This window comes from Mercenaria mercenaria, chromosome 12 (genome assembly GCF_021730395.1).
Source record: "Mercenaria mercenaria strain notata chromosome 12, MADL_Memer_1, whole genome shotgun sequence".
Lineage (NCBI taxonomy): Eukaryota > Metazoa > Mollusca > Bivalvia > Venerida > Veneridae > Mercenaria > Mercenaria mercenaria.
The window spans coordinates 39,939,197-39,955,573 of NC_069372.1; the positions used below are offsets into that span (position 1 = coordinate 39,939,197).

The following is a 16,377-nucleotide window of genomic DNA, read 5'->3' on the forward strand; positions in this document are numbered from 1 at the left end:
TACTAGGCAATGCTACATGTCAAATATCTAAGACCTAGGCCTTCTGGTTTATTTTTAGAAAATTTTTGAAGATTTTCCTATGTAAAATCAAGTGACCCCTGGGGTGGGGTCAATTTTGACCCGGGGGTAATGATTTGAACAAATTTTGTAGAGGTCCACTAGGCAATGCTACATGTCAAATATCTAAGCTCTAAGCCTTCTGGTTTATTTTTAGAAATTTTTTGAAGATTTTCCTATGTAAAATCAAGTGACCCCTGGGGCGAGGTCAATTTTGACCCCGGGGTCATGATTTGAACAATTTTAGTAGAGGTCCACTAGGCAATGCTACAAGTCAAATATCTAAGCTCTAGGGCTTCTGGTTTTTGAGAAGAAGATTTTTTAAGATTTTCCTATGTAAAATCAAGTGACCCCCGGGGCGGGGTCAATTTTGACCCTGGGGTCATGATTTGAACAAACTTGGTAGAGGTCCACTAGGCAATGCTTCACACCAAATATCTAAGCTCTAAGTTTTTACTTTTGGTTGCCATGGCAACCAGAATTCTGTATGGAATTCAATTCTTTGAACAATTTTTAAAGAAGACCATCCAAGGAACAACCCTGTGAAGTTTCATCAAAATTGGCCTGTTGGTTTAGGAGGAGATGTTGTTTAAAGGAAAGTGTGGACGGACGGACGGACGGACGACGGACGGACGGACGGACGGACGCCGGACGGTGAGTGATCACAATACCTCACCCTGAGCACTTTGTGCTCAGGTGAGCTAAAAATACAACACAGCACTTTAAAATAACATACTTTAAAATGATTAAATTTCGTGGGCATTAAATTTCTAGGTTCTGTCAAAGACTAACATTTCATGAGGTCATGAATACTTGGATTTCAACTTTTAAAACATGAGATAACTAGAAAATTAGCCTTTATGCTGCAATTTTTGTGGTCTATCACAACCATGAAATCCACAAAATCTAGTTCCCATGAATATCAATGTCAAAATGTGTTTAAATCAAAATGAACTAGAATGTGTCTGTAGGACACAGGGTGTGCCCCCCACTGGTACATTTGTCACAAATAAGTGGCAATAATTCAAATGTTTGCAGTCTTAATGGGGTATAGCCTCAACAAACATTTTATGAAAAGGATTCATTATTCTAGGCGCTATTCTTTTTGCGCTATGAGCATCAAAAACAAAAAATCCACTATTTTGGCTATTTCAAGGGCCATAACTCTGAAATAAAGAGCTAAGATTCTCAAGAAGAATGCCAAGTGTGCAAGGTCACATCACGATAAAGACTCCAGCAAGGTTTCCTGAATTTACACCAAATACTTTTTGAGCTAGGTATATAATTAGGTGAAAAAGTGCATTTTTTTACTATTTCAGGGGCCATAATTTTAACAAGAGGACCATGATGGTCCTGAATCGCTCACCTCTTTCCACATGACCCAGTTTTGAGTATGACGTCGTTTTTTCTATTATTTGACATAGTGACCTAGTTTTTGAGCTCATGTGACCCAGTTTTGAACTTGACCTAGATATTATCAAGATAAAAATTCTGACCAATTTTCATGAAGATCCATTGAAAAATATGGTCTCTAGAGAGGTCGAAAGATTTTAATAATTTTAGACCTACTGACCTAGTTTTTGACCGCAGTTGACCCAGTTTCAAACTTGATCTAGATATCATCAAGATGAACATTCAGACCAACTTTCATACAGATCCCATGAAAAGTATGGCCTCTAGAGAGGTCACAAGGTTTTTTTTATTATTTGACCTACTGACCTAGTTTTTTAAGGCACGTGACCCAGTTCTAACTTGACCTAGATATCATCAAGGTGAACATTCTGACCAATTTCTATGGAGATCCATTCACAAGTATGGTCTCTAGAGAGTCACAAGGTTTTTCTATTTTTAGACCTAATGACATAGTTTTTGACAGCACATGACCCTGTTTCGAACTTGACCTAGATATCATCAAGATGAACATTCAGACCAATTTTCATACAGATCCCATGAAAAATATGGCCTTTAGAGAGGTCACAAGGTTTTTCTATTATTTGACCTACTGACCTAGTTTTTGATGGCATGTGACCCACTTTCAAATTTGACCTAGATATCATCAAGATGAACATTCAGACCAATTTTCATACAGATCCCATGAAAAATATGGCCTCTAGAGAGGTCACAAGGTTTTTCTATTATTTGACCTACTGACCTAGTTTTTAACCGCACGTGACCCACTTTCGAACTTGACCTAGATATCATCAAGGTGAACATTCTGACCAATTTTCATGAAGATCTCATGAAATATATGGCCTCTAGAGAGGTCACAAGGTTTTTCTATTTTTAGACCTACTGACCTAGTTTTTGACCGCACATGACCCAGTTTCGAACTTGACCTAGATATCATCAAGATGAACACTCATACCAACTTTCATACAGATCCCATGAAAAATATGGCCTCTAGAGAGGTCACAAGGTTTTTCTATTATTTGACCTACTGACCTAGTTTTTGAAGGCACGTGACCCAGTTTCAAACTTGATCTAGATATTATCAAGTTGAACATTCTGACCAATTTTCATGAAGATCTTGTGAAATATATGGCCTCTAGAGAGGTCACAAGGTTTTTCTATTTTTAGACCTACTGACCTAATTTTTGATGGCACGTGACCCAGTTTCGAACTTGACCTAGATATCATCAAGGTGAACATTCTGACCAAGTTTCATGAAGATCTTATGAAATATATGACCTCTAGAGAGGTCACAAGGTTTTTCTATTTTTAGACCTACTGACCTAGTTTTTGACGGCACGTAACCCAGTTTCGAACTTGACCTAGATATCATCAAGATGAACATTCTGACCAACTTTCATAAAGATCCCATGATAAATGTGACCTCTAGAGTGGTCACAAGCAAAAGTTTACGGACGGACGCACGCACGGACGCACGCACGGACGACGGACACCGCGCGATCACAAAAGCTCACCTTGTCACTTTGTGACAGGTGAGCTAAAAATAAGGGGTGGAGCCAGCCAAAAAATTAGAGGTGTGCAAGTTTATATCATGATAAAGACTTATGCGAGTTTTCAACCATTTATATTAAATACTTTTTGAGCTAGGTGTGTCACAAGGTGAAAATGTATATTTCAGAGCTCCAGATAAGCTGCGTATTTGCGTATTTACGCAATTAAAATTGCAGAAAACCCAATTGAATTCATACAGTGTGCGTACTGAAACGCAATTAAAATTCCTAATACCCAATTCGTAAAAAATAGCTTGCGTATCGCATTTTCCTTATAACTAGAACGGGTACGAGACTTTAACGCTAGATTTGACTGACTGGTTATACGTTACTGCAGAACAGGTTGCAATTTATCGGAAAAATAACAGGACCATTCAGTCGGCTGAACGGTGTTATTTGGAAGCTTTGTAAACAATTTTACGCCGATAAAATGTAAAGAGGTTGCAGGAAAAAACATTGTTGCAGCACAAACAAACAAATTAGTGGGTTATTTTGCTGTTCAACAATGACAGTTATCTGTTTGTGACGATGTAGTGTCACCAATACTGGATGACATCTTTTGGGAGAATGCATATTGCGGTGACCACATCGTTCGGGATATTGTGGATGAACTGATCTCAGACTGCATTAAAAGTGAAAAAGAAAACAACAGTATGAAACATTCATTACAATTTTAAATACATTTTTGTATTAAACATTGAAGGGCGCCATTAAAATACTTAGTCAGTCCTGTTTAATGATATATACCATGTATACTGTAAGCAAAAAAATACTCAATTGTTAGTGCGAGATTGGTAAAATACCCAATTGGTTTTAGCAAATACCCAATTACTTCTGAAAAGGCTGGGTAATGATATTATTTTTACCCAATTCAAATTTCCAATACCCAATTCAGACAAAAAGTGATGGGTAAATACCCAATTGCACCAAAAGCTTATCTGGAGCTCTGTATATTTTTGACAATTTCAGGGGCCATAACTCTAAAAATAGGGGGCGGACCCAAATAAAAAATAGGAAGTGCACAAGTTCATATCATGATTAAGACTCATGCAAGGTTTCATGAATCTATATCAAATACTGTTTGAGCTAGGCATGTCACAATGTGAAAATGTGCATTTTTGACTACTTCAGGGGCCATAACTCTGAAAATTGGGGGCAGACCCAAATGAAAAATAGGAGGTGCGCAAGTTCATATCATGATTAAGACTCCTGCAAGGTTTCATGAATCTATATCAAATACTTTTTGAGCTAGGCGTGTCACAAGGTGAAAATGTGTATTTTTGACTATTTCATGGGCCATAACTCTGAAAATAGGGGGTGGAGCCAGATGAAAAATAGTAGGTGCCCAAGTTCATATCATGATTAAGACTCATGCAAGGTTTCATGAATCTAAATCAAATACTTTTTGAGCTAGGCATGTCACAAGGTGAAAATGTGCATTTTTGACTATTTCAGGGGCAATAACTCTAAAAATAGAGGGCGGAGCCAGATGAAAAATAGGAGCTGCGCAAATTCATATCATGATTAAGACTCATGCAAGGTTTCATGAATCTATATCAAATACTTTTTGAGCTAGGCATGTCACAAGGTCAAAATGTACATTTTTGACTATTTCAGGGGCCATAACTCTAAAATAGGGGGTGGAGCCAGACGAAAAATAGGAGGTGCGCAAGTTCTTATCACGATAAAGACTCATGCAAGGTTTCATCAATTTATATCAAATACTTTTCGAGCTAGGCGCGTCACGAACTTCGGACGGACGCACGGATGCACGGACAAGACCAAATCTATATGCCCCCACAACTCATGGGGGATGGGGGGGGGCGGGGCACAAATACTAAACAGAAAGTCTTCATCTAGGTGACAATTCAAGATATATGAAACATTTTCTGAACACAATAAATTCAAAATAACTTGTGTATTATTATCAAAATTTAAAGGTTTGAAAACCAGAATTGTTTTTGGTAAAGTATTTCCAGGCTGCAGATATTTGAACATACTTTCAAAATACATCATACAAAGTCATAAGGCGTATACCTTGAGATTATTCTGGACAGGTGTTCCAGTCAGAATGATCCTGTTATGTGCAGGTATAGCATGTACACCTTTAGTTGTCTTTGTCGGGTTCTTGATCTTATGTCCTTCATCAAGAATCATGTAATCCTGCAAAAAAATTGTGAGTTACAGATAAATTTCGTTTCTTTTTTGGACCGTTTCCTTCAATTTGATTGGCTAACAGAATTTTTTTACAAGTGTGTAAAACAAATTTATTCGGATAACTTTTGTGCTGCTCCCGATGTTGGACTACTTTTTTTCACTTTTTACTTATACTGCCAGTACTTAAAAATGATTGAATTGAAAACATTGATTATAAAAAGAAACAAGGTGGAAATTCTGACCAATTTTCATGAAGATCCATTCAAAAGTATGGCCTCTAGAGAGGTCACAAAGTTTTTCTATTTTTAGACCTACTGACCTAGTTTTTGATTGCAGTTAACCCAGTTTCAAACTTGACCTAGATATCATCAAGATGAACATTTAGACCAATTTTCATACAGATCCCATGAAAAAAATGGCCTCTAGAGAGATCACAAGGTTTTTTCATTATTTGACCTACTGACCTAGTTTTTGAACGCACATGACCCAGTTACGAACCTGACCTAGATATCATCATGCTGAACATTCTCACCAATTTTCATGAAGATCCATTGAGAAATATGGCCTCTAGAGACATCACAAGGTTTTTCTATTTTTAGACCTACTGACCTAGTTTTTGATCGCAGTTGACCCAGATTCGAACTTAACCTAGATATCATCAAGATGAACATTCTCACAAATTTTCATGAAAATCTCTTGAAAAATATGGCCTCTAGAGAGGTCACAAGGTTTTTCTATTTTTAGACCTACTGACCTAGTTATTGACCACACATGACCCAGTTTCAAACTTGACCTAGATATCATAAAGGTGAACATTCTGACCAATTTTCATAAACATCCCATGAAAAATATGGCCTCTAGAGAAGTCACAAAGTTTTTTTATTTTAAGACTTACTGACCTAGTTTTGACTGCACGTGACCCAGTTTCAAACTTGACCTAGATATCATCAAGGAGAACATTCTGACCAATTTTCATGAAGATCCATTGAAAAATATGACCTCTAGAGAGGTCACAAGGTTTTTCTATTTTTAGACCTACTGACCTAGTTTTTGACCCCACGTGACCCAGTTTAGAATTTAACCTAGATATCATCAAGGTGAACATTCTGACCAATTTTCATGAAGATCTCATGAAAAATATGGCCTCTAGAGAGGTCACAAGGTTTTTCTATTTTTAAATCTACTGACCTAGTTTTTGACCCCACGTGGCCCAGTTTCGAACTTGACCTAGATATCATCAAGATGAACATTCTGACCAATTTTCATGAAAATTCATTAAGAAATATGGCCTCTAGAGAGGTCACAAGGTTTTTCTTTTTTTAGACCTACTGACCTAGTTTTTGACCGCACGTGACCCAGTTTCGAACTTGACCTAGATATCATCAAGGTGAACATTCTGACCAATTTTCATGAAGATCTCATGAAAAATATGGCCTCTAGAGAGGTCACAAGGTTTTTCTATTTTTAGATCTACTGACCTAGTTTTTGACCGCGCGTGACCCAGTTCAAGGTCAAGGCACGTTTTGAAGGCACGTGACCCAGTTTCGAACTTGACCTAGATATCATCAAGATGAACATTCAGACCAACTTTCATACAGATCCCATGAAAAATATGGCCTTTAGAGAGGTCACAAGGTTTTTCTATTATTTGACCTACTGACCTAGTTTTTGAAGGCACGTGACCCAGTTCCGAACTTGACCTAGATATCATCAAGATGAACATTCAGACCAACTTTCATACAGATCCCATGAGAAATATGGCCTTTAGAGAGGTCACAAAGTTTTTCTATTATTTGACCTACTGACCTAGTTTTTGATGGCATGTGACCCAGTTTCAAACCTGACCTAGATATCATCAAGGTGAACATTCTGACCAATTTTCATGAAGATCTCATGAAATATATGGCCTCTAGAGAGGTCACAAGGTTTTTCTATTTTTAGACCTACTGACCTAGTTTTTGATGGCACATTACCCAGTTTCGAACTTGACCTAGATATCATCAAGGTGAACATTCTGACCAATTTTCATGAAGATCCTGTGAAATATATGGCCTCTAGAGAGGTCACAAGGTTTTTCTATTTTTAGAACAACTGACCTAGTTTTTGATGGCACGTGACCCAGTTTCGAACTTGACCTAGATATCATCAAGATGAACATTCTGACCAACTTCCATAAAGATCCCACAAAAAATGTGACCTCTAAATGATGTCACAAGGAAAAGTTTACGCACGGACGGACGAACGGACGCACGTACGCACGGACGACGGACGCTGCGTGATCACAAAAGCTCACCTTGTCACTATGTGACAGGTGAGCTAAAAATATGACATTCATTCCGGCCATTATCGTAGATATGTGCACGAGGTTTCGGGTTTTACAAGTGTGTAAAACAAAAAATATGACATTCATTCCTTTAATAGTTTCCACTGCTGACCTGTCGAACAGGAAGTTCAAACCTCAGTATTATATCATTCCAGCCAACTTTCTATTTATTAACTAAGATTTATATAAGGAAAAACAACATCCACAGCGAAAACTAATTTCTTACTTACAATTCTGCTTTAAAAAGAATAGCTTGTAAACTGTCTCACTGTACCAACTGTCCCACATAATTCTTATCTACTACTTCTAAGATACAGATTTTCAACTGCCTCATACCAACACACTACTCCTAAAATGTACTATTAGTCTGCTCATTCACTCAATAGGAAGAGCACAGATCTACAGATCACAGGATTTTGAGTTTGATACCCAGGTGAGGTGTACGTTCTCTGTGATAAATAATTTGTCTTTCACCTCTGATTCACATGTTGAAGTTGGCAGTTCATTGCAGGAAACAACCTTTTGTAAAATAGAGACTGTTGTCTGCTTTACATATTCCACCACTCTTCAAATAGACAAATACTGCTTGTAAACTGTGCCGGTTATCTCTCTACCACTTGCTTGTGAACTTTTCAACACAAATGCTGTACCAGATAACAGCTTGTCAGGTACACCCAACTTCTATTAATACAAAGTAGAGCACTTTCCATATTAACTTACCCACACAAATTCTCGCCCATCCTGCTGTCCCAGCTGTTCCCAGCTTGTTACTACCAGACCATAGGTTGTAAGGCATACCCCACCACGTCTCTGAACACGTGCTAAAGCCCTTTCCTTCTCCCTCTTACTGTTACCATGGTACGCAACAACCTTCATACCAGGTGCCCTGTAATCATAACAGCTAGTATCATCAAAGACACAATATACTGGCCTCCGACATTAAACACTGCATGGTGAATTTCCCCAGTCAAACCCATCCAACACTGCTAACTGGAGCCCCAGACAAGCCCAAATTCACAATTCAATAATTATTTTTGTGGACAAAAGTAACAAGAGCAAGTGTTTACACCAATGTAGCATACCGGTAATATGCCTATATAACATCCTTGGGCAAAAGTTTCTCACTTGAGGAGGACCTTGACCTTTATGCCTTGCTTCTGCCCTAGTTTGGTGAACATTCATTAAAAGTTAGTTTAAGTTTTTTGTTTTTTTTTAAACTGAATATATCATGACCAAAAAAATGTATATGAAGGAAGTCCAAATATCACTATTGATGCAACACTGCAGTGCCTTGACCTTTGACCTGGTGACCCCAAAGTCAGTAGGGGTCGTGTACTCAGCATGTGAAGTTTGAAGGTCCTGGGTGCAGTGGTTCGCGAGTAAAGTGCCTTCATGCAAAAGGTTAACGTTGTGACGAACGAACTAACGAACGGACGGACAGTTGAAAACTAATATGCCTCCCTTTGGGGGCATAAAAAGACTATGTTATATTTACCATTTCTGGAACTCCTTTTCCCAATTGACCATGACTGCCACAGGTAAGACTATGAGAACTGATCTAACCTTCTGCATATCAAACATCCCTGACAGGAAACCAATCACCTGTATAGTCTTACCTAACCTGAAATATACATTCACCCGCTATCTTTTTTATTTGCCAAATTATTTTAGAAATACTTTCTGAAGTTTTGAAAAATTTGGACTTAGCTGAATTCAACAAAACAGAAAAAGTTTTGTTCCAAGTACTTACATACAAGTTGATACCTTAGTTTGTAGGTCAATTTCTATCATTTAGGAAACATTATAAAAATAAGCTAGTGATTTCTTTAACTCTGCTAAATTTCTTAAATGGACTGGTCTATCATTCAATTTCAGCAGTACCATTTATCATTTGGAATGGAGTTCATTGAAAATTTACTGACTAAATAGCAAACAGTACAGACCAAGAACAGACTACATGGATGTGCAGGCTGATCTTGGTCTGCACTAATCGCAAAGACAGAATTACTTGCCGCCAGCAGGCTTAAGGTTAAAATCTTTACTAATCACAGGATACAAGGCAGTCTAAAAGACAGCTATATCCCCGGCCACTGTTATCGATAGTGAAAGGTTTGATGGTATTGGGTAATAGCATTGACGTTGTTAATTAACTCACATTGTCTTGATAAGGGGAATATTACAGCCAAATCATACTAAAATCCTTCAAGGGGTTTAGGAGATAGTGTGGACACAAAATGGAAGGCTAAACTTTTGACCTTGAGTTGTGATCTTGACCTTCAGTCGACATGGCTGACTCATTAGTTCTGCACATTGTCTTGATGAGGGGATCATCTGATCCAAGTTTCATGGGTTTAGGAGATACAGAGTGGACACAAAATGGAAGGCTCAAACCTTTGACCTTGAGTTGTGACCTTGACCTTGAGCCGACATGAAGACTCTTAAGTTCTGCACATCGTCTTGATGAGGTGATCATTGGATCCAAGTTTCATGAAAATCCTTCAAGGGGTTTAAGTTATATGAAACAGACACAAATGTTACGGACGGACGGAAACCATTCCTATAACCCCCCACCACTCGTGGTTGGATTAAAAATATATATACTGACAAAAAAAACAACAAAGAACAAAGATACATACCCCATGTCATCTGCTAGTATCCCACCTTTTTTCTTCCGAAACAAGGTCCACAACCAGAGAACACCTTCCTGCTGGTGTGCATACAGACTGTTATACAACTCTTTATAAAGGTAAAAACCTTTACCCAAGTGAATCATACCATCGACATCATCACCATCGGAGTCATCAGCATGTGCTTTCAGATAATCCTGCATAAATCATTTCATTGTAATCAACAGACAAAATATACTTTCCATTTGAAGCAACACTACTAATCAGACCTTACACAAAACTAGTTTAAAGCTGTTTTAAACAATATTTCATGTATACAATGGTGGTCACTTTAATACCACCATTCCTGGATTCTGTATAAATACAGACCTACACTTGAGAAATCAAAAATGTTGTCTTTTGCCAAGGTTCAAACACGAAACCTTGGGATCTACCTACTGCACTACATACACAAACAGCAATTACCATAGAATTATACACCATGTGATATATCTAATTTCAGTTTCAATCAACAACTTTTCAGCTGGTACTGTTTACCGGTAGTTCCTTATTAACCCTTACCATGCTGGACATGACTGATTCTGCCTTTGCGACCAGTTAGATCATGATCAGCCTGCACTGTTCGCTATTCAGCCAGTATCTTTTTGGTAAGCATCCCCCTTTAACAGTTAATGGTACTGTCCAAATTGGTAGATGGAAAAGTTCACTATAGAAATTTAGCAAAGTAAGGGTTAAGCCTGAAATGCAAACCTACATAAGAAGATGACTGAAACCTGGCATCATCATTCACAATCTCTATACAAAGTCTGACATTACACATACATGTATATATAAACTCTCTGATACATTGTATTCAAAAGGTCAAAATTGTTCTTTATGTTAAACTGCTTTTTTACTAAGTATGCACCTAATAGTTGCGTCCTATTTGTTTGTCTGTTTTGGGTTTTACGCCATTTTTCAACAGTATTTCAGTTATGTAACTGCGGGCAGTTAACCTAACCTGACTGTTCTTGGATTCTGTACCAGTACATACCTGTTCTCCGCAAGTAACTGCCAACTTCCCCACATGTATGAATCAGAGGTGGAGGATGAATGATTTCAGACTCAATGTCTTTTATGAAATCGTCACAGAGAACATTCGCCATGCCCTGCACATGTTTTATATTTATGTATTTTGGCAACGAGTATTCAATATCAATCATACAAAAGACAGTGTAATAGACTACCCTAGCTCTGTAAGTTCTACTGGAACAAGAGCTGTCCTTAAGACAGCACGCTTGACTTTTCTTCTCAGTTCTTGACTCTGAATTAGAGCTTTGCCAGTAAAAACTTTATAAAACTTAAACCCAAAAATTCTAAGTTAAAAAGGGGCATAACCCTGTCAAATTTAAATCAGAATTTAGGGATTGTTTCTCCTGGTGTAGACTTTGATAGTAAATAACTATTTTAAGTTTCAAGTCAAAAGCTTTTGATAGTAAAAGAGATAATTGACTTTATTAAAAACTTTAACCAAAAAATTCTAAGTTAAAAAGGGGCATAACTCTGCCAAAATTCAAATCAGAGACACCAGGGCGAGTGCAATAGCTCATCTTTTTCTTCCAAAAGTCGAGCTAAGACAAAAACTTTTCTACTAACCTCCATTTTTCTGATCTTCTTAGCCAGTTTCTCAGTGTAACAGATTCTCAAAGCTTTCTTGTTCAGTTTTAATGCTTCCTCAATTCTGCCTTCTCCTATCAGCTTCTTTCCTTTCATCACTAATTCATTAAACCGTTGTTGGTCAAACTCAGTAGGTTCATCATTCTCTTTATTATCATCTAGAAAACGAACAAGACAACTGGTGATTTAGTCTGTATCAGTATATGGGACTCTGTTGCTGAGTGGGTAAGCTTGCAGACTTAAAATCACTAGCCACACTGCTATGGGTCTGAAACCCCTTCGAGGCGCTTCCATGGATGAGTGGTTATTGTTGTTGACTTAGAATCACTGACCCCTTACTGATAACTGATGTGGGTTCAAGCCTTGCTTTGGGCATAGAATTTTTCATGTGAGGAAACCAGTCAGCTTGCTTACAGAGGTCAGTGTTTCAACCCAGGTGCCTACCTGTAATAAAAGAATGACGGAAGAGGCACCTAGGGTCTTCTTCCACCATCAAAAGCTGGAAAGTCACAGTATGGCAAAAAATTAAGTTGATGCGCCGTTACACTCCATAAAAACAAAAAAATTGAAACCCCATTAGACTGCAGAAATGTGTGGCTTTCTCTCGTCTGGAAGGTTGGTATTTCTAACCACATGCCAACCATGGCCTAAAATGAATGTCTCAAACCAGTGGTCTTCTTCAGAGAAGCTGAAAACTTGTGACAGGGATCTACTAGAGTCAGAGTGTCTAAAACCAAACCCAACAATCAAACAATGTATACATCAAGAAACAGGAACAAGTGAGGTTTAAATATAAACGTATTATAAAAGTAAACTTTCGTTTATAATACTAGATATTTTTATAGATGACAAATATTTACCTAAATTCTTGGACAGGTGTATGTCCGACATTCTCTTGCTTGCTGTATCTATATCCATTGTCCTGTCTTAATTTCTGTATTTATACTGTTAATTCTTTTCTCCTCAATTTACAAACTGAAAATACAACAAATAACATTTTGTAATTAAACACAGCTGCAGTGTCAAGTTGACCTTTAGCTGCACAAGTTAAAACTCAGCCACAGGAAACTGCAGAAGGCTTTCACAAAGTAAATACTATAAACTGAATATTTAAGAGCAATCACTAATTAATAATGTGAAGGGCATTCATCGTCTTGGATCAAACTTTTCTTGAGAAATCTGAGTCATTAATAAACAAGTTAGTAGTACATCTACTGATCTGGTTCAGTCATTTCAGTTTTCCCCATAATTTTAGCACTTCTTGATCCTTTGGATGGCAGTTGGGTAGGGGAATCTACTGATCTTAAGTTCAAAAGGAATATTTTTAGCCAAACTGATATTGACACGAAAATGTCCCCCACCACTTCACATGCACATTGTAAAATGCCACAAGTGAAGGGCCATAACTCCAGTGAAAAATCTGAAACTTAACATTCTGACACAACTTGTCTCAGCACTAATACAATGTAACTCTTGTGTAAATTTGGTGGAAATCTTCTCAATGTAAGAGAAGCTGAAAAATATTTTATAGCTATTTATTTAAACAAGGAGCTGTGTTCAATAAACGCTTGATGCCCACTGTGGCACCCTTGTCGATAGATTTTGCCCCCAAGTCCAAAATGAGGTCAAGGTCAAGATCAAACTGAGGTCAGGTGATGTTTGAAGATGAGGAATGGTGACAGTTTACATCTGTATTAGTATCAATACATTCTTGTAAGGGGAATTGATGCTAGACGAAACGGTCCCATTTGGTTAACCAAGAGATGGCCCATATAAAGCAAGTCCAAAATGAGGTCAAGGTCAAACTGAGGTCAGGTGATGTCTGAAGATGAGGAATGGTCAGAGGTTACATCTGCATTAGTATCAAGTCATTCTTGTAAGGGGTATTGATGCTAGACGAAACGGTCCCATTTGTTTAACCTTGTATGGACAGATGGACGAACAGACGGACAGGACAATCACTATATGCCTCCCGCATCAGTAGATGCTGGGGCATAAAAATAAAGGGCCATAACTCCACTGAAAATCACTGAACGCCTACAGCATGTATAAGAGCACCGCAATGCGGAGCAATATACGCCTTTGAAGGTATGACCTTTGACCCCCAAGTGTGAAATTGACCTGAAATGAGCCAGCCGAAACATGCGCTCTGCAAGCCTTCTCGTTGTGGTGAACATTTGTGCCAAGTTTCTTCAAAATCCTTCAAGCAGTTCAAGACTTACAGAGCCTATACAAAACAAACTCATATGACCTTTGACCCCTAAGATTCAGTAGAAATCTGCCCAATAATATAAGAAAAGCAACCAAAAACACGAATCTAAGGCCATAACTCCATTTATAAGTCACCAAACCGGAACATGCCAACGATAGGATAAGTCTTAACTAGGCTTGGCAATGATCACTTTTGTGAAGTTTGGTATAAATTCGCTAGGAGGTGCTGTACAAACTTTGTGACATTCAGAAAGATGGACAGCACTAAATCATAATTAATGTCTCCCTCACTAAATGTAGGAGACATGATGATGTCAATATTGTATCTTCTACCTTTACAGGAAAAATTGAAAAAGCCATATAGACTGTTGTAAAGAAATCAAAGGAAATTGGGCCAATATTTATTTATTTATTTGGATTTTACAGCGCACCAACACAGTATAGAAGGGTCAGGAAAATGTGTTAGTGATTAAAAGATAAAAACAGGTGAAAAGTCAGTTAAATGTGAAGCATGTTCAATGTTGCAAAAGTTAACAACATTGAACTGCTCAAAGGTAGGAAGGAAGGGAATGTCAGATGGGAAACCATTCCATAGAACTATAGTCCTAGGGAAAACTGACTTATTTATATAAGAGAGTCATGAAGACCCTGGATCACTCCCCTGAGTAATTTGAGTTACATGGGCAAGTGAAAGAGATTGGGTAAGAAAGTCAAATATAAGTTAGCATTGAAATCTTTTCCCAGTTGTGTGAACATGTTTCAAATGTCAAACTGATGCTAAAATATTAAGAAAGTAGGTCAGCAGGTCACACTCATGGTCACAGAAAGTCAGTTTTAAGATCGGTGTGCAAAACTGTATGTGTCATCAAAATTTCAAGGCTGTATCTTAAACAAGAGGACCATGATGGTCCTGAATCGCTCACCTCTTCCCACATGACCCAGTTTTGAGTATGACGTTGTTTTTTCTATTATTTGACATAGTGACCTAGCTTTTGAGCTCATGTGACCCAGTTTTGAACTTGACCTAGATATTATCAAGATAAAAATTCTGACCAATTTTCATGAAAATCCATTGAAAAATATGGTCTCTAGAGAGGTCACAAGGTTTTTCTATTATTTGACCTATTGACCTAGTTTTCAAAGGTACATGATCCTGTTTTGAACTTTATCTAGATATCATCAAGGTGAACATTCTCACTAATTTTCATGAAGATCTCATGAAAAATATGGCCTCTAGGGGGATCACAAGGTTTTTCTATTATTTGACCTACTGACCTAGTTTTTGATGATACATGACCCACTTTCATACTTGACATAGATATCATCAAGATGAACATTCAGACCAACTTTCATACAGATCCCATGAAAAATATGGCCTCTAGAGAGGTCAAAAGGTTTTTCTATTATTTGACCTACTGACCTAGTTTTTGATGGCATGTGACCCACTTTCGAAGTTGACCTTGATATCATCAAGGTGAACATTCTGACCAATTTTCATGAAGATCTCATGAAATATTTGGCCTCTAGAGAGGTCACAAGGTTTTTCTATTTTTAGACCTACTGACCTAGTTTTTGATGGCACGTGACCCAGTTTCAATCCTGACCTAGATATCATCAAGTTGAACATTCTGACCAATTTTCATGAAGATCTTGTGAAATATATGGCCTCTAGAGAGGTCACAAGGTTTTTCTATTTTTAGACCTACTGACCTAGTTTTTGACCGCACATGACCCAGTTTCGAACTTGACCTAGATATCATCAAGATGAACATTCAAACCAACTTTCATACAGATCCCATGAAAAATATGGCCTTTAGAGAGGTCACAAGGTTTTTCTATTATTTGACCTACTGACCTAGATTTTCATGGCACTTGACCCAGTTTCGAACTTGACCTAGATATCATCAAGGTGAACGTTCTGACCAATTTTCATGAAGATCTTGTGAAATATATGGCCTCTAGAGAGGTCAAAAGGTTTTTCTATTTTTAGACCTATTGACCTAGTTTTAGAAGGCACGTGACCCAGTTTCGAAAATGACCTAGATATCATCAAGGAGAACGTTCTGACCAATTTTCATGAAGATCTTGTGAAATATATGGCCTCTAGAGAGGTCACAAGGTTTTTCTATTTTTAGACCTACTGACCTACTTTTTGAAGGCACGTGACCCAGTTTCGAACTTGACCTAGATATCATCAAGATGAACATTCTGACCAACTTTCATAAAGACCTCATGAAAAATGTGACCTCTAGAGTGGTCACAAGCAAAAGTTTACGGACGCACGCACGGACGGACGGACGACGGACACCGTGCGATCACAAAAGCTCACCTTGTCACTTTGTGACAGGTGAGCTAAAAACAAGTAGGTCAGTAGGTCAAGGTCATG

The 16,377-nt window shown here is 37.9% G+C and overlaps 1 protein-coding gene across 1 annotated transcript in view; it reads right to left on the reverse strand.

The window, feature by feature from the left end:
• LOC123534093 (DNA excision repair protein ERCC-6-like) overlaps nucleotides 1-16,377 on the reverse strand; it is a 95,865-nt gene that overhangs the window by 73,054 nt on the left and 6,434 nt on the right. Inside the window, exons 2-7 of the mRNA XM_053520529.1 lie at nucleotides 12,641-12,755; nucleotides 11,760-11,938; nucleotides 10,134-10,321; nucleotides 8,993-9,118; nucleotides 8,218-8,383; nucleotides 5,055-5,180 (exon numbers count right to left, since the gene is read on the reverse strand). Of these exons, the coding sequence (XP_053376504.1) occupies nucleotides 5,055-5,180; nucleotides 8,218-8,383; nucleotides 8,993-9,118; nucleotides 10,134-10,321; nucleotides 11,760-11,938; nucleotides 12,641-12,698 (843 nt within the window). The 5' untranslated portion in view covers nucleotides 12,699-12,755. The remainder of the gene's footprint in view (nucleotides 1-5,054; nucleotides 5,181-8,217; nucleotides 8,384-8,992; nucleotides 9,119-10,133; nucleotides 10,322-11,759; nucleotides 11,939-12,640; nucleotides 12,756-16,377) is intronic.